Below are 18,845 nucleotides of genomic sequence, written 5' to 3'. Positions count from 1 at the left end.
ACTGCAGCACCTAACTATGTGTTGAACTGGTGATACGAGTACGTTAGCAAACACGGTAGTTTATTTATTTTGGTATATGTTTGATCCACATCATTTAAACTATTGCTTTATTTGCAGTTATTCAACAGTTTGCAACTATTTATGTAAACAACATGCATAAATAAATAGAAATGATGGAATAAAATGAAATGAAAAAAAATTATTTTATTTTGCCCTTATACCTATCATTTAGCAATTGCTTTAAGTTTTTGAAGGGAAAAGTTCCTTAGAAACGTTGTGATTTCAAAATTTATGAAACGACACTAAAAGAGACAAACGTATTCGTTTATATGGTTTAGCCTGCGAGAGAATAAGAGAACACAAATATATAGTGTTTCCTATTATCTTCGTCTCCTCTTTGTGCGATGCTTCGTAGCTTGCCACAAACCACTTGATTTTGAATATTTTCTGAATATACTATAATAACGATCTTCACCTATGCCAAAAACTAATGCCGATAAGTGTCGTGAATATCGGCAGAAAAATATTAAATACCTTTTACACTTGATTTCAATATTATAATAAATAAACTCAATAATTATCCCACTACTATGATACTACTTTCGTCTCATTCTCTCACAGCGCAGTGTTCGGAAGGTTTCACTTCTCCGGCGTGTGAACTCCACACATGATTTTTTAGAGTTTCGTACCCCTAGGTGATATTATCTTCATTCATACAATATAGAGTTGTTCAAACTTGTGAGGCATTATTAGTAATCTACTATATTATTTAATAATTGTATTTTAAATAATTCTGAAATGGATACAAATCAGGAACCACAATAGAAAATTACAATACAATTATTACGAACAACGTTTAACTAGTGGCTTCTGAGCGGATTACCATTTCAGAATTATTTAAATTTTGCAATCACGGGCAAAATATTACATTAGTGTCCAGTATCACTTGGTGAAAAGTTTATCCAAATCGATTCATTAGTTTTGGTATGTATAAATTTCATACAAATATAAATATGTTTTAATATAGATAATAATGATATTAATCTTATTAATAATATAGTATATAATATTAGATGGAATTTCTAAGTTTATTCTGAAAACATAACAAAATAACACAAACTTATAAGATTCTAATTTATAAAAAAACTTTGGAATAGTTTACTTACAACTTTTTAATTTTCGCATTAAATTTCCAACAAGTTTTCGTTGAAAACAAAGAATTAACTGTTGTCATGGTTCTGCTACTTAAATAACATATACTAACAAAATCTATCTGTCGTGTTGCGTATGAATAAAATTTTGTGTAGAAAATGATGAGAAATTCGAAGTAAAATTATATATGTTGTTGATAAAAACAACATCGACCTCACAATGTGTAGCAATCATGATAAGACCATCGCAAAAGAAGCAACTCAGGAAGAGTTTTGGAAAAGCATTATCAACAAATATGAAGACCGAAATGCAAACTTGGAATGTGACTTGAATCAACTCCGTCAACGTGTTAACCAAATGGATGCGTCTATGCCAGCCGTGATGACATACAACATGGCTAAACTGGCTAAAGAAGGACCATCTACTGATATTAATAACCTCGTACAATCATCATGCGTGTGTGCTTCATGCCCTAATGATGAACCACAACCCGCACAACCGCTTAAATTACCCGACATGAGCAAAATATCAGTGTTTTCGATTGAATCTGCTGACATTTGTTACATGGACAAAATTAAACAATTAACCGAAAAAGAAAAATCTCTGATAAACGAAGTGAATACTTTGAAAGCCAAAGAAAAAGCTCTGAAGGATGTACAAGCCAAAGTCGACAAACTTTCTAATTCAAAAGGAGGAGAAGGTGTCACAGTACGGAGTCAAGATGTTGGGTCCATGAATGAAAGTCTCGTAAAAGAGAATCAAAGATTATATGATGAATTAGCCGATTACCGACTGGAATTGAAACATTTACGTGAAAATCTAGAAGGGCCGTTTCAAAGAGAATTAGAACGCGAGCGGCGGAAAAATAGTGCATTAGAGGATGATTTAAGACGCAAAGACAAAGAATGTGAAGATAAACATTGCAGCACCGTAAGAGAATCAGCACTTCTGAAAAAACAACTGGAAGCAAATGAAGCAAACCTAAAAGACATGCGTGATATTAATTGCAAGTTTAGAGAAGAGATTACATTCTTAATCAAACGCAATGAACAACTACAAAGTGATTTGATCAATCAGAAATTAAGCGAAGCTACAACTCTTGCGTTGATGAAAACAGAACTAGAAAAAAAGAAGAAAAGGAGAGCTTCTAGTCGGTCGTCATTTTGCACATGCAAGGATTCTGACTCTAGTGGTGGTGATTCTAAAGGAGGTGGTAGACTTGTTGCAACTCAACAACCTCAACAACCTACTGTGACTCAAGTTGTTTCCAATGCAACTGCAACATTAGGAGAGAAAACAGATCAAACTGAACAAACCTGTCCTGAAACATGTTCTAAAACAACATCAAATAAATCATCTCTAATTCAGAAGTCAACACCAGTCCAAATTGAGAGTAAAGAAACGCCACAGGATATACCAGTACGTGGACCACAAGAATGTCCTTGTAAATTACCCTCCGATGCAGATTTATACAAGATTGCTAGAGATTTGAGTCAGGAGATTGAGAATGCCAAAGGGGACAAATCAGTTCCAGATACATTGTTAGAAACAGCCTGTGATATAAAAGATCTTTGTGATTTAATAGGTAAAACATGTACAAACAAAATTTGCATCGAGGCAGGCAAATCTGAAGTTGCAAGTGTTGCTAAAAGCACGAGCAAACCTTCAAAGAAATCTAAAGAATCTGTATGCATATGTGTTTTGGACGGTGAATGCGCGACAACTACAAAAGTGGAAACTCCACGTTCCGCAAGAACAAGTATTGAAAAAGCAGCAAGCAATCGTTCTCCATCTAAAGATTCTGAATGTGTTTGTGGATGGGCCGGTGAATGTGAATCCAAAATATCTGATAAAAGTAACACACCACCAGAATCTGGTGATCAAGATGATGAGTGCATTTGTGGAGCGGTCGGTACCTGTCTGGATGATGATCCAGGTACATCAGCAACTCCTGGGAAACAACATGAAACATCGATTGATTACACCTTACAGTGTGATACTATATGTGATAATGCTGTTACGGATTCGAATCAAATTTCATGTGTGACTAAGAATACTGCATGCGCAGCTAACATTGTTCAAACGCATACAGATGGAGTTAACGTCACAACGACTTTTGCTAATCCTGGACTTATAGAAGTGGTTACAGAAAATAAAGATGGAACTATTTCGACTTCCATGGTTATCAATGACGCTGGGAATATTGAAGTTATCACTGACGTGTGCAAAAAGAACAATTGCAATCAGATTGATCTTGTTATTGAAGATTATCATTCTACTGGTGATGGTAGCAGTGGAGGACGTAGTTCACATACCGAAAATGATAGCGCATCAAAGGAAGTATGTAGAGAACAATGTCTTGAATGCGCCTCACCTAATATAGATGATAAACTTGATACTAAACGGTCATCAAATGAAGCAGCTGGTGATTTTGTTGATGTAAAAAGGAAATCTTCCAAAATTGATTCTTATCTTTTGGAGATGTGTCCGAGTGCTCCTTTAGGATTCATCAATGATAGATGCGTAACAGTTGCGTATGTTCTAAATGAAGGGGCGGGGAAAACTGAAGGTGCTGAAGAGCAAAATGAACATGAACATCAACATGATTCGCCTAATATTATAAGTCCACATGCATCAGAGTATTCACATGGAGATTCAGATTCTATGTCTGAGATTATCTACGTGGATGATTGTGGTGTGGGAACATCAGATGGTATTTTAGATCATGTAGAGTTAAGCCCTCTTGCTCGCTTTTCATCGGCCACATGTGATAAATTGGCTGTTATCCAAGAAGTAGATGAACGTCATAATACTTTACAAATTGGATCGGTAAATGATAATTTAAATCATCAATAAATAATATTTAATTTCAATGAGAATTTTATTTTTAAGCGCAACAAAAAACAAGTTGATAAAATAGCTTCTAATAATACTAATGATGGAAATAGAGTTCTGCATTCAGATGTGTCAAAACCAGAAGTAATATCACTTCCAATGCCAATGACTTGCTGCCCGTACCACGGTTTAAAATTACCAATTGCTCAATGCCTCAATGAATATAATGGTATTTTAAAGCAATTTTTAAATATCTGCTTTTTCCATGTATAAATATCTAATTTTCAGCATCTAAACCTGTTATAGTGGAAGTAGACAACATATTGTTGAAGCCTATTGAACCTGATTGTATTTTTGATGAGTATTTCTTCAACAAACCTGTAAATACTCCAAAGATAACAAAACCAGCCAAAGACGCAACGACTGCTATGTGTCCTTATCATGGACATGGAGGTTTCGTCGAGAATAAAACCGAAAAAAGTCAAAACATTTTAGGATTATTGACTAACCTGGCCACACTTCCATTGGCAATACCTAGACCTGAGCCTAGTGTATTTCCTGTTATTTCAGATCAAAGATATTCCAAAGATCAATCAATGGCTAGTAGTCGTCCATCGCGAGAAGTACGATTTGATGTTATTCAACAATGTTCAAGTTCAGCACTGAGCAGCAATAATTTCCCAGTTCCTCAAAGTTTGTCGTGTTTTTCGAATATTTCGGAGTATCAAACTTGTGTTAATCCAGATGCTCACACTTTTGCGTATTCACCAAATACGTATAATGCAGAGGCATGTTCTTGTGCATACACTGGAGCATCACCAGGTATTTAAAATAAATTTGCTAAAAGTAAAAATTAAAATTTTTGGTTTTTAGCTTCGTCAATGCAGCCATCTGCTTGGAGTATTACCGAAGACAATAAAAATGTTCAACCACAATCTGTTAATATACAGTTGCGTTATGACGTTTTGCCAGAAATTCGAGAAGATAGAACTCAGTCGATTCAGTCAAACACACAGGTTGACGAGTCTTTTATGTCTGCGCCAAAAACAGGCAGATATCCGAATCCTTCAACAAATTATCCGTATATTAAATATGATACCTCAGTATTGAATTCACGTGGTATAAAGAGAACTTCTATGGACCGTACATCTCATACTAGATTAGTTACTCCACGAACTGATCCAGAAGGGCCGCCACAACCTCCGAAGCAAGTGATGTTAAACTCTAATGCAAATGTTCGTCAATCGTCGTTTGAAGCAACTGACAATGATTTCACGTCGCTGGATAACACGGGACGCTATGCCACATCTTCCGCTTTTGAAAATCTTGGTGATTTTCCTGGTGGGTCCAAAATTGTTGTGGTACCGCAATCAGTTATTCAAGCAGGGACAATAAACGATTTTGAACAAGTTACTATACCAAAAGATTTAACTCAGCATAATCCGAATGTTCAGACTTCGAATGTTTCTGGACAAATTCGTTCTTGTTGGAATACTAAATTCACATCTCAGAAAGCACCATTTGTACCACTTGACTCCAAGTTAGCAAAATACAATAAGAAGATTAACGAAAATACTGAATTTGTCCCTAAAGCCTGCTATTGTGTAAAAAATCAATCTGCTCCAATTTCAAACGTACCTGAGAATCAAATGCAACAAAATGTATCACTTGTAAATCCCATTCAGCAACCCCAATTTGCTTCAAATTTACCAAATGGTCCTACTTTTCGTGAGTGCAAAGAAAGCTGTAAAGCTGTATGCTCTGCCAAAAATTTACAGCCAATCGATGCAAACAGTAAACCATGTTTGCCAACTTGCGGAGGTCCGTGTTCCCAGCAACACATAGTATATACTGGGGCAGGTGCTCAACTACCACTACAACAAAATGAGATGAAGATGACTCCATCAAGAAACGTATGTGTGAAAGCCTGTACTGCAGTGTGTTCCAATACAAATACGGTAGATACTAATATGACTGTGAAATCTAAGCCATGTGTGCCAAGTTGTTCAGCTATTTGCAGCAAAACGTCATCAGTTAATAGAGGGATGGCCTTATCCTCTTCAGGTGTTTGTGCAAAGACCTGTATAGGAGTTTGTTCTAACACCAATACCAATATGAATACTATTACCAATACGTTAGGAACGGATAGACCTTTTGAACCCAGACCTTGTCTGCCAAGTTGTTCAGGTGTTTGCAGTAAATCATCAACGCTTAACAAAGTGATGGATTTAACCTCATCAGGTATTTGTGCAAATACTTGTACTGGAATTTGCTCAAATAGTAATACACGAGCAAATGTATCAGCAGGCACTTCAAGAATATGTCAAACAAGTTGTACAGGGGTTTGCGCTACTCTGGGACAAGACAAAACTGATGAAATATTCACCAAACCAGGATCACCTGGTTCTAAAGGAAGAATTTGTGATAGGACGTGTACTGCAGTTTGTTCAAACACAAACAGATACGGAACTCAAAGGGCACCACAATCACCTAATCAAAGTATTGATTCTGGTTATATTGGCATTTGTACGAAAACTTGTACGGGTGTTTGTTCTAAGAGCAATTCTTACCAACGTCAAGATGATATGGTTATGGAATCCCAAGGAACGTGCTCTCCAGACTGTACAGGGGTTTGTGCTCAATCATCTACAACTAATAGAAGAATGGACACTGACACTTCGGGTGTTTGCGAGAGGACCTGTACTGGTGTTTGTTCTAAAACCAATGCATATCAAGGTGATGTTGGTATGGAGCAAAGAATATGCTCCCCAACCAGTAGAAGAATAGACACAAAGGCTTCTGGTATTTGTGACAGGACATGTACTGGTGCATGTGCTATAAACAATGCATATCAAGGTGATGGTATGGAGTCATCAAGAACATGCTCTCCAGATTGTACAGGCCCTTGTGCCCAATCCTCACCTAATCGAAGAATCGATCTAACCTCTTCTAACATTTGTGCGAAGACTTGTACTGGATCTTGCTCTATTGCTAATGCTTACAAAAATAATATGGTTTCAACCTCTTCAAATACTTGTTTCCAAGATTGTACAGGAATTTGCGCACAATCAACAGGCATTAATAGAAACATGGATTCCAGCACAACAACCGTTTGTGCACCAACGTGTACTGGTGTTTGTTCTAGTAATAATGGATATCAGGGAGATGTGGTGATGGAATCTTCACGAACATGCTCCCCAGATTGTACAGGTGCCTGCGCTAAATCATCAACGCCCAACAAAAAATGGAATCAATTTCTTCAGGCACTTGTGCCCGAACTTGCACAGGTGTTTGTTCCTCTAATAATGGATACCAAGGTGATGTCGTTATGGAGTCTTCAAACACTTGCTCCCCAGGTTGCACAGGTGTCTGTGCCTTAAATAATAAAACCAAAAATAAAGATCCCTGCAGTTCTCTAAATGAAAAACCAGTAGAATCGTCCCGGAAGTGTTCACCAAACTGTACCGGTGAATGCTCAAAACAGAACAAGAGTTATGGTGGATTAACCTGTGTTGAATCAGGGATAAATACTTCGGAGGGTATTTGTGCAAACACTTGTACCGGAGTTTGTTCAGAAGGCAATGCATTGAAAAATGACACATCATGTTCTGCAACATGTACAGCTGTTTGTAACACACAAAACAAAACCAAAAATAACGACTGCTATTCATCTAATAACATGGAATCAACTCAAAGCAACGTTTGTGTAACAACTTGTACTGCAGTATGCTCAAATGCTAATGCAGTTGCATCTTCAAAAACATGCTCCCCAGAATGTACTGGCGTTTGTGCTCAATCATATAAAACGAAAACAGATAAGAATTGCACCGATTTAGGAATAAATGCAACTCACACCGAAGTATGTGAATGTACTACTTGTACAGGAATATGCGCAAAAACTAAAACAACAAAATGTGATATAGTTTCAAACACGACAAACCCTTGTTCCCCTACATGTACAGGAGATTGCTCCAAACAGAACCAAGATATTTCTAAAAAGAATTGCGTAGAATTTGGTATGAATGCTCCTGGAAATATGTCCACTAACCGAATGTTTGACAATACCATGAGTAGAGAAATTTGTGCAACAACTTGTTCTGGAATATGCTCCAAACCAAACATAACTAAATGTGCATCATTACCTGTCAAATCAGGATTAGCGGATTGTGGAAGTTTTGGTGCCAAAAAGAGCAAAGTTATTTTTAAGGACAGTTGCACCGAAGTTGGAATAAAAGCTGCCGGAGATACCACAACAGGTAATACAGCGCCAAGCATCAGATGCTCCGCTACTTGTACCGGAATTTGTTCAAAAACTAATATCATACAAGGTGATAATCTTGCGGTATCTACAAAAACTTGTAGTCCAGAATGTACTGGTGTTTGCGCAAAAGTAAACAAAGTTGGTACGTATGATATTTGTAGTGATTCAACTGACAAGGTGCAAACAAACATTTGTGCTGCAATTTGTACTGGAGTTTGTTCAAAGAGTAACATTACAAAAAAGGATATGGCTTTGGAACCTGTGATAGGATGTCTCCCGGAATGTGTAGGTGTTTGCGCAAAAGGAAGCATTAGCACTAAAAATGATTGTGGGGAATCATTGAAATTGACCATTTGTGCAGCTACCTGTTCGGGACCTTGTTCCAAAACTAGGATACAAACGGAGATCAGTACAGGACAAACGTGTTCATCAGAATGCCAAGGTGTTTGCGCTGAACAGGACAAACTCAATGATTGTGCATCAATAGATACACCTAAGAGTACATGTGGAGCAACTTGTACTGGAGTTTGCGCACAAACTAATATAACCACAAGTAATACAGCTTTGGGAACAAAAGAAGGCTGTTTTCCCGATTGTGTAGGTGTCTGCGCCAAAGAAAACAAAGTTAGTTTCAAGGGCGATTGTGGCGCTAAAACAGTAAAACCTATGGATATTTGTGCAGCGACTTGTACTGGAGTTTGTTCAAAAACCAGTATAAAAGCGAGAGATACTGCTGCAAATGATTGCTTCCCAGATTGTGTTGGCACTTGTGCCAAGAAAAGCAAAGATAACTTGAAAGACGATTGTAGCGAATCGAAAGAAGCTAAGACTAAAAATATTTGTGCAACAACGTGTACCGGACCTTGCTCAACAACGAATATCACAAAAAAATATACTACTTCAGTAGGTGCAGACGATTGTTTCCCGGAATGCACCGGTGTGTGTGCTAAAGGGAATAAAGTTGACAATAAAGATAAGTGCCCTGATCCGAAAGAGGAATCTACTACAGTGTGTTCTACATCGTGCACTGGAATTTGCTCTAAAACTAATATAAAAAGTGTATCAACATCGGATGATAAAAAAGATTGTTTTCCGGAATGTATTGGTGTTTGTGCTAAACAAAGCAAAAGCAAAACTAAGGACGATTGCATTGACTCTAATAATAAAATAACTGAAGCCAAACCTTCAAATACTTGTGCTGCAACTTGTACAGGAATTTGCTCAAAAACAAAAATAGAGAAAAGTGATGATGATGCAAAATGTTTCCCAGAATGTACTGGAATTTGTAATAGAGGAGCTCCTGATAAAGAAACTAAGGTTCAAACAAGCCCCAAAACTCAAGATAGCAGTTGTACAAAGGACTGCGGCGCTAAGACATCAGTGGCTAATGACCCTATTGTTGTTGTACCTGCACGCAATTCAGTAGAAGAAAACCCCAGAAGGTCTAATGGTAGTAGCAAACAAGTTGACTTCTGCAAATCTGATGACTCCATCATTACTGACAATGATCCACCCAAGAAAAAACCAGTTGCTAACCATTCCACCAGTGACAGTGATTCAGTGAGCGACAAAATTCCCATTATTGTTGCTTCTGATCCAAAAAAGACAGGTAATATTAAACAACAGATGAATCCTAATGAAAACACCGAGGGGGTTTGCAAACACACGTGCTCTGCTCGTTGTTCACGTATAAAACCGGAAATAAAAACCTACAATGTAAGTGCAAGCAACAAAAATCCTTTTAAAGATGGATTTGGCAATGAACTACATAACCAAGCTTGTGATCCTGTGTGGAACACGGCAGCCACACGCACTCAAACCAAACACTCTGGTAATGCATATAAGTATACAGAAGAAACCTCCCTTGTTGAATTACCAGCTGTTAAAGAGAATGTCACAACACTTAAAAAATTGTTAAATCCAAATGCTCCTACAATTAAAACCTTTATGGTGCATAGTGCTACCGAAGATGAAGCACCAGTGCTATGCAACAAGTGTTGTGAACCAGTTTGGAATCAGGGTAATATTAGAACTCAAACTGATACAGAACAAGACAAAAATGGGGAGCAAGACAGGAAAAAACTTAAATGCCGAGGAGCATGCACCAGTTCTCAGAATGACACTGGTGATAATGTGCAACAGGAAGTAAAGGTGCCTGTTTCTGATGGTTCCAAAAATAAACCTCGAACCGGTGGTGCAAATGCAACCAATATGGATAAAGAATTGCTTACTTCTGGTGACATAGAAAAAATAGAAGCTTTTATACCCGGCAATATAGACCAAATGGGAGATAAGGTACAAATGGACATGAAGGAATCGTATGTCTCGTTTGAGAGTTACAATGTATCAATGGGTCCGGATGGCGTGACACATCATCTTACTACTGGTACCATGGAGGAAACAGAGTTGACGATTACAACAGCTGAGGATGGCAATAAATTTAAAACAACTAAGCATGCAAAGCAAAAAATTCCTTCCTCATATAATGACAATTTTAAGAGTGGCAACCCGCCAATATCAATTAACATACAATATCCTGGTGCAGATGATAGGAAGACTAATTGTGATTGTAGAGATGGTAGTAGTAAATTTCAAGATAGACAAAAATTAACACCAACACAAGCTAGCAAAGGTAATAAAAGCGACTGTGGATGTGCTGACATATTTGCTCTCCTTGAGAAAGTAAAAAATGAGTTTAGAATGTCACAGAAATTATTACGTGAAGAGTTATTAGGCACTGATACCAGAAAACAAGGTCAATTGCTGGCTGAGCAAGATGCAATTAAACAATCAAAAGAATGTAAAGCAAGATGCGCAATTTCGAATAAGCAGCAAAGGTCTAGTACTGAAAAAAGTGAAAAATCACAAAAACAAAATTGTGGGTGTAGCAACACGAAAGATTGTAATTGCACAAATGAAAGAGGTGTTCAAGGAAAAGATTATAGCCAACTGAGTGATGATCGATTACCACCAAAATCACAAAATATGTCTCCACCAAAAAATCCTAAGAGGCTGTTAGAAGAAGCAGAAGATAAACGATTTTCTATTTCTAAACTCTACGACCAGGAATTTTGTTCCTCTTGCTCTAGTATGCCAGCTCAAGCGGCTAATGTTGTGCTTACTCAATACTGTGATTGCGGTGTTTGCGGGAAAACTACCTGGATGTGCGAAACGAAGAAATCAGTTGAAAGCGGTAGTGAAAAGAAATCCAAAGGCGACGGAGATAGTGCTTATTCACGAAGTAGTTTTGAACACCTAGGAAGTTGCACATGTGTAGATTGTCTGTGCAAAAATACACAAAAAGGTGGAAAAGGGCGTGAGATACGCGTAAAAGATATTTCAAAAATGAGATGCACGTGCAGACAACGTGGGATATGCGATAAATGCAAAGCAATTAAAGCTGCACTAAGATGTAAACTACACCAAAATGACAACATGCCAAAGAGGAACTCAAAAGAAATGAAAGCAAGCGGTAGTAAACAACCAACAGAAAACTCGTTGATGTTTAGTAATACAACTAGTAAAACTCCACAAAATATCGACTCATTTAATCAAGATCCTACTCAAGATCGCCCTGGTGCTCAATGTATTGATCAATCGTTACGGATAAATCAAGTTCAACAAACTATTAGTGCTTGCAGTGGTGTATATGAAGGTTTAGGTACTTATCCATGCGGATGTGGGTGTGATGTTTTACAAGTTAGTCAGCTACTTGATACAAAAGCTTTTTTGAAAGATGCTGCGTGCAAAGAGACCTCCTGTACGGGTTTTCAAGACAGAACAACTTGCCCATATGTTGCTGAGCGTTTAAAGCAACAGGCTAAGGATGCAAAACAAGGCAAAATAGCATTTGATACTGACAATGGACTAACAAACGCAAAAACCAATACAAGTGTAGAAAAAATGGCAAAAGGCATTGAGACTACAGAACAACCTTTAAGTCAGGATCAGGGAACATTAGCAAGTCAAATGAAGGAAATTTCAATTGGACCATCTTCAAACATGAATACAACTAATGGATCTAGACAAATGTATAAACCAGATGTTGATAATATCTGTGTGCAATGTTGTATTGGACATGCGGTATCCACCAAGACTTCTAATGTTATGCCTGGATATGGAAGTAATTATTATGATGGATTGTATGGTAGTGCCCAAAAAGAGGTTATTACTGCTGATGGACGCACAATTACAGAACCAATAAACGGCGAGATAATTACCCAAGAAAATGTCAAAATTCAATGTTGCAGTCAATGCACATGTTCTAATCTTAGAGAACCTCATGATGTTACTGCTGATGAGCGTGAAGTAATAAAATATATGAAGGGAGTTATGAATGACGCAGGTTCAACAGACGCTCCTCGCCTTGTATCACCTGGAGGTACAACTTACGTTTTTGGCATAGATGGTACCCTGAGAAGGGAGTTTGAAACACCCAGTGGACATAGAATACTAGAAAACATTAGTTCTGATGAACAACAGAGGGTAATTATGAGTTCAGCGCCAAGTTCAATTGGTACTCGAAATGGCACCCCTGCAGCAAATGCGTGTCTTCAATGTTGCCTAACATCAATGCCCTCCTCGAAGATTACAAGTCCTGGCGGAAGTGTTTATATTCCTGGAATTGACAGTAGTATTCAAAAAGAACTGATTGCACCTGACGGACGCATTATTTTACCACCTGATGATAAATTTGCACATCAACCATTCACGGCTGATGAAATTAGTTTTAATAGTCCCGAAGTACCTCCTCATCGAGTTTCCACACCTGGTGGTGCTAGCCCTGAAGTTCTTACGGCTAGTGGACATACATTTATTGAATCAACGAGTATGAATGATCAGCAAAGAATTTTGACCCCAGAAGAACCCTGCTATCAGTGTTGTGGTTTACCAATTCCAGCAAGGAAACAACTTATTTTAAATGAGTTGACTCCAGAAGATGCATGCTATCAGTGTTGTGGTTTACCAATTCCAATAAGGCATAATAGAAATAATTTTATGATGCAAATGTCGGTTACACCTTTACAAACTGCTGAAGAAAAGTGTATTCTGTGTTGCGGTCGATCATGGGCACCAGCCACAATGGATTTTGCATATGTACCTCCTACGCAATACAACATAATGCCAGGAAATACTTATTGGGATCCAGTAACAGGACAGCTATACCCTATAGGACCAACGCTTCCATCACAAATACCAGTCAATAGGAGCGCTTATGAGAAATGCTTGCAGGTATGTACAAAGCGCCCAGAGAATAATTTAAACATTGGCCTGCAAACAACCAAAGATAAATGCTATCAATATCGCGGAGATATTGCTGAGAAAGCAGTTGGAGCTCATATTGAAGATGAAGGTAGGGTTGGCACAATGCACGTTCCAATGCAGACAGTTATAAAGCCTCATGCTGCTATTGTGTTTTTAAAGGATGAATCGGACCAATATGTGAAAGATTTACTGCAGGAAACAAAGGCGCCTATAGCAGATATAATAAACGAGGATGGCGAAGCAATGTTCGAACTGAGAAATGTTACTGCATCGAAATTCCCTGTGGCAGATAAAATAGATCAGCTGGCAAATAATCAGAGAAGCAATATCCCATACACAATGGTTGACAGGGATAGTGGTTTAGTTGTTCTTGTGACAGTGCACGGAAATATGCAGGATATAAACACAATGCTGGATCAACAGCTACTTATCCCTGGATCGTTGGGACGGATATGTTCTGGATGCCAAATTTGTGGTTCTACAATTTTAATGCCTTCCCCGGAAAACATATTGGAAGAAAATCAAGATGGAACACTGGGACGTATATGTTCCGGTTGTCAAATTTGTGCTCCTAAAGAATCAATGACTATGCTGGAAAAACTGCTTTCAAGCTATGACCTGGCCAACCTACCATTTGAAGTTATAAAGAATCCTCCTGTTGATGTTATTATTATTCCTGAAATAAATCGAAATGAAACTGTTAAAGCTGTTAAGGTAATAAAAGTTCTGATACGACATGCTGAAGATACGGGAATGAATTACATGGGCTTGCAATTACCTAGTGGTTTAAAATGTTTTAAAGAACTGGAAGCGTCACCTACAAATGATAAAATTGCTTCGGATGTCAATTTTGTTATTGATTCTATTGACGAGAGAGACTATCCATTTGTAATTGTCGATCTTAATGATGGAACTAAGGTAGCATTAGTAACCCATCTTCCAGTACTAGATGTGACAACACCTTCAGCTATTGAGACTCCCATTACAACTGCTGAAGAATCACGTATTACAACACCTGAAGCCACAAGTTTTGTGTCTGAAGTGACACAAAAAGAAGTGGAAACACCCAGTGATCATACAATATTGGCCCCAGTTGATGAAGAAAAGGTTATGAGTCCAGTTGCAAGCAAAGTGAGCAGCGTAGTGCCATCTCCCATTGCATCACCGGTTGAAACAAGCTCTGTATCGGCTGTTAGTGAAGTGCCTCCGAAAGAAATAGTTACACCCAGTGATCATACAATATTAGCACCAGTAGAAGATGTCGAAAAAGAAAAGCCTATGAGTTTGGTTGCAAGCGAGGCAAGCAGTGCACAACCATCAGTGCAGAATGTGATTCCAACACCAAGTGATCATACAATCCCAGTCGAGGAAGTCGAACCGGAAAAAATTATGAGTCAAGCTGAAAGTAAGCCGAGCAGTGAAGTGCCATCTCGCATTACACCACCCGAAATAGTTACTCCTAGTGACCATATAGAAGCAAAAGAAATGAGTCAAGTGGCAAGCGTGGTACCCAGCTCAAAACCTTCTACTCACATTTCAACACCAGAAGGCCCAAGTGATCATACATTAGTCGTTCCAGTTGAAGAACCCATGCAAGAAACAATTATAAGCCAAGCGGAAACTGCGCAGCCATCTGACATTACCACTATACCATCGCGTGGTCCAAGTCATGTGTCTGCAGCTGAAGGAACACTTCCAAAAGAAATAGTTACTCCTAGTGATCATACGCAGGCGAAAGAAATGAGCCCAGTTGCAAGCATGGCACCGAGTTCAAAACCGTCTACTCAAATTGCATCAGCAGGAGGCCAAAGTTATATCTCTGGTGCCGATGGGACTATTCCAAAAGATATGGTTACTCCTAGTGATCACACGCAGGCGAAAGAAATGAGTCAAATTGCAAGCATGGCACCTAGTTCAAAACCGTCTACTCATATTACAACACCAGAAGGCCCAAGTTATCACACGGATCCAACTGGTAAATTGCAAAAGGAAATAATAACAAGAAGTGGACACAGCATATTGGTCCCCGTCGATGATGCAGAGAGACAAAAAGTGATGAGGGAAGCATCAAGTCACAAAGGATCTGAAGGTGCTCCTGGTCCTTATGATATGCCTGCCCCTAGTGAACAAAGTGGAATTAGGAGTGAAATACCAAGCTCTCATAAATCTCGAGTTACTTCCCCCGGTGGAACAACATATGTTACTACTCCTGGTGGATCTGTCTTGAAGGAAGTTGCTACTGCCAGTGGTCATACTCTGTTAGTACCTTTTGATGATGAACACAAAGGAAAAGATTTAAGCGAAATTCCAAGTAGAGAAGCAGAGGACACTCGTTCACAAACTGTAACAATTAGTGGAGCTAGTAATATTACATCTCCTAGCGGTACAATTAGGAAAGAAGAAGTTCAAAGTGAAGAGACTAGCCCTGCTAGTAAACCAATTGTAACTCCTAGTGAACCAAGTCAGATTTCAGTGCCTGCGGAAACTCCAAAGAAGGAGAGTGTTATTGTCAGTGAACATACTCTCGAGAAACCTGTGGAAGAGCCCGAAGAAGAAGTGATTTTAAGCGAAGCCCCAAGTCTCAAGAGTGAGTCTATTCTTGAACAAGTTGCTACCCCAAGTGGAACCAGTAACATCACAACTCCAGGTGAATCCATTGTGGAAGAAACTGTTACCGTTAGCGATCATACTGTTGTAGAACCTGTTGACGATGTTGAAAAGGAAGAGATTTTAAGCCAAGTAGAAAGTCCTCCAGCAGAATCCGAAATATCACAAGAAACAGTTAGTAAACTCGCAACTCCTGCTGAGATTATTATGGAGGAGCCTCTCGCTCCTAGCGAGCATACCATTGGTGAACCTGTTGAGGAAGCAGAGGAAGAGCCAACTTTAAGCGAAATGCCTGTTGAATGTCCGCCTATAACCACCTGCAAGTGTGATGTTTGCGTTGGAACTGAACAAACTCTAGCAGACTTGGAAGGACTACTAATGCATGTACCTTTCGAAACAATACCAGTATTTTTAGGTGAAATAATTCTGGTTCCTGGTGAAGATACAGATGAAGTACATGCGACAATTGATAAACTGAAAGTATTGCTGGAACATGCCAAAGACGAAGACATACCTTTAAGATCAATTAGAACAGCACAGAGAGAACGTGTATTTATACCAGCTGGAAAGTCACCATCAAAAACAGAAATATCACATTTATTCAACGATAATTTGAAAACGGTTGCAATTGAAAACTTGCCATGTGATAAAGTAAAAACTACTGATTCTATATACGCTATCTTCTTACCATTAAATGGAAATCTATTGGACGATGATATAGCGGAATACCTGAAGATGAAACTTCAAGAAGCCTTTGATAATGCTATGGATTCAGGAATATATGATGGCTTGAAGGCAGAAATGGACAAAGCAGAGGAACAGGAAGACAAAAAAGATGTGGTATCATTGGAAGGCTCTGGCGATGTACCAGCGGTATTGAAATCAGCCTGTGATAATTGTTGCAAGTGTAAGTTATGGCCAGAACATTCAAAACTTTTACGAGCATATACCGATTTCTTGTTGATTGAGGAAGCTCTTGGTGGAGATGGCTTGTTGCAAGAAATGGATAAAAATGCTTTAGCACGGAATATGGATAATTTGGATAATTTTAAAAAATCCGTGGATTTTAAACCAGATGAACCCTTAGCCTATGGAGCTGAAGAACCATGTCTTCAGGAGTGCAATTTAGAAGGAATAGTGGATATAATCTTTCGCCAAACAAGTTACCTTCCAATAGATTATACATGCAGATATAAGCTGGAAGATAAATTGTTGGATACCATTGTTGGTAAAGGAGAATTTACTGGCGATTCGGACTGCCATAATAAAATCTGCAAACAAATGGTGGCTGAAATGTTTGCTTCTCATGCTGCTTGCAATAAGTGTAAACTTTGTGAAGCAGCAAATTATGTGTGTCCATCAGGAGACGAAGTAGAAGGTCCACCCAAAGAAGAGGTAGAGGATACTGAAAATAAACCTAGCATAGACGTAACTGAACCAGCTGAATCAGCTGAAACAGAAGAAGAATGTGTTTGCGAGCCTTGCGATGTACTGACACCTCCAAGTGGACCAAAAGATGCCTCATGCCAAGTATGTGATCCTTGCCAGAAAGAACCAGAAGATCAAGTATCACAACAAGGCACTGAAGATGCTTCTAATCAAGTTGACGAAGAATGTATCTGTGAACCTTGTGAAGTATTAGAACCTCCACAAGGACCAAAAGATGCTTCATGTCAAGCATGTGATCCCTGTCTGGATGCTGAGGTAGTATGTCCAGATGATACAGCAAAAGATACTGAAGTTGAAGAAGAATGTATCTGTGAACCCTGTGAAGTGTTAGAACCTCCACAAGGACCAAAAGATGCCTCATGTCAAGCATGCGATCCCTGTCTGGATGCTGAGGTAGTATGTCCAGATGATACAGCAAAAGATACTGAAGTTGAAGAAGAATGTATCTGTGAACCCTGTGAAGTGTTAGAACCTCCACAAGGACCTACAGATGCTTCATGCCAAGCATGCGATCCCTGCCTGGACGCACAGGTACAATGTCCAGATGATACTGCGAAAGACCCTGAAGTTGAAGAAGAATGTATCTGTGAACCCTGTGAAACTTTAGAACCAATTAGTCATGAAGAACCTAATCTTGAATGTGACATATGCCACCCATGTGAGGTAGAACCGGAAGTCTGCCACAAGGCTGTATCAGTAGATACGGCTAAATTGGGTGAAGAAGAATGTGTCTGTGAGCCCACTGAGGAAGTAGCAAAGGAAGAAGAAGAATGTGTCTGCGATCCTGATGTTACCAAGGAAAAACCAACTTTTGCTGTATGTGATGTATGCGAACCTTGTAAACTAGCACACATAGTTTGCACCACAGACAAAAGTGAAGCAGTTTGCGATGTATGTGACCCTTGTGAGGTTGAACCGGAAATGTGTCACCAGCATACTAGTGCAACTGTTTGTACCGAGTGCACTCCATGCCAGGTAGAACCAGAGATATGCCATCGTGAAGTAGCATGTGACATATGTGATCCCTGCGAGGTGGCTCCAGAAGTATGCCATCAACAAACAAGTGTAGCTTCATGTGAAATTTGCGATCCATGCAAAGTACCACCGGAAGTGTGTCACCAACAAACCAGTGCAATTGTGTGTGAGGTATGTGAACCATGCAAAGTTGCACTGCAAGATACCCTCAACAAACAAGCAGAATCGTCTGTGATGTATGCAAAGCCTGCCAAGCGGAACCGGAGGTATGTAACCAGAAAACTAGCGTAATTATATGTGA

The 18,845-nt window shown here is 38.9% G+C and overlaps 2 protein-coding genes across 3 annotated transcripts; both read left to right on the top strand.

The window, feature by feature from the left end:
• Positions 1-1,224: 1,224 nt before the first annotated feature.
• On the top strand, positions 1,225-7,369 carry LOC135793306 (uncharacterized). 2 transcript variants are annotated; one of them, XM_065304210.1, is made up of 4 exons: positions 1,225-3,981; positions 4,045-4,216; positions 4,294-4,809; positions 4,861-7,369. In XM_065304210.1, exons 1-4 carry the CDS (start codon positions 1,372-1,374, stop codon positions 7,365-7,367), a joined length of 5,805 nt encoding a protein of 1,934 aa, XP_065160282.1. In that variant the 5' UTR covers positions 1,225-1,371; the 3' UTR covers positions 7,368-7,369. The 2 variants fall into 2 exon arrangements, with proteins under 2 accessions (XP_065160282.1, XP_065160281.1); XM_065304209.1 differs by having other exon boundaries at positions 4,276-4,809.
• A 297-nt stretch (positions 7,370-7,666) lies between these two features.
• Positions 7,667-18,835, top strand: LOC135793305 (uncharacterized). The gene has a single exon (XM_065304208.1). It carries the CDS (start codon positions 7,667-7,669, stop codon positions 18,833-18,835), a length of 11,169 nt encoding a protein of 3,722 aa, XP_065160280.1.
• Positions 18,836-18,845: the final 10 nt, after the last annotated feature.

This window comes from Atheta coriaria, unplaced genomic scaffold (genome assembly GCF_025399875.1).
Source record: "Atheta coriaria isolate IRGN ID8LTWV9N9 unplaced genomic scaffold, Caltech_Dcor_3.1 hic_scaffold_6_pilon, whole genome shotgun sequence".
Lineage (NCBI taxonomy): Eukaryota > Metazoa > Arthropoda > Insecta > Coleoptera > Staphylinidae > Dalotia > Dalotia coriaria.
Note: the sequence above shows the minus strand (reverse complement) of the source record. Positions and strands in the feature narration are given on the sequence as shown.

Excerpts from the sequence above, each read along its gene's own strand:
- LOC135793306 (XM_065304209.1), top strand. The coding sequence starts at position 1,372 with ATGTGTAGCAATCATGATAAGACCATCGCAAAAGAAGCAACTCAGGAA. Across the intron at positions 3,982-4,044 it reads ATACTTTACAAATTGGATCG|CGCAACAAAAAACAAGTTGA; the intron begins GTAAATGATAAT and ends TTTATTTTTAAG. Across the intron at positions 4,810-4,860 it reads ATACACTGGAGCATCACCAG|CTTCGTCAATGCAGCCATCT; the intron begins GTATTTAAAATA and ends TTTGGTTTTTAG.
- LOC135793305 (XM_065304208.1), top strand. The coding sequence starts at position 7,667 with ATGGAATCAACTCAAAGCAACGTTTGTGTAACAACTTGTACTGCAGTA.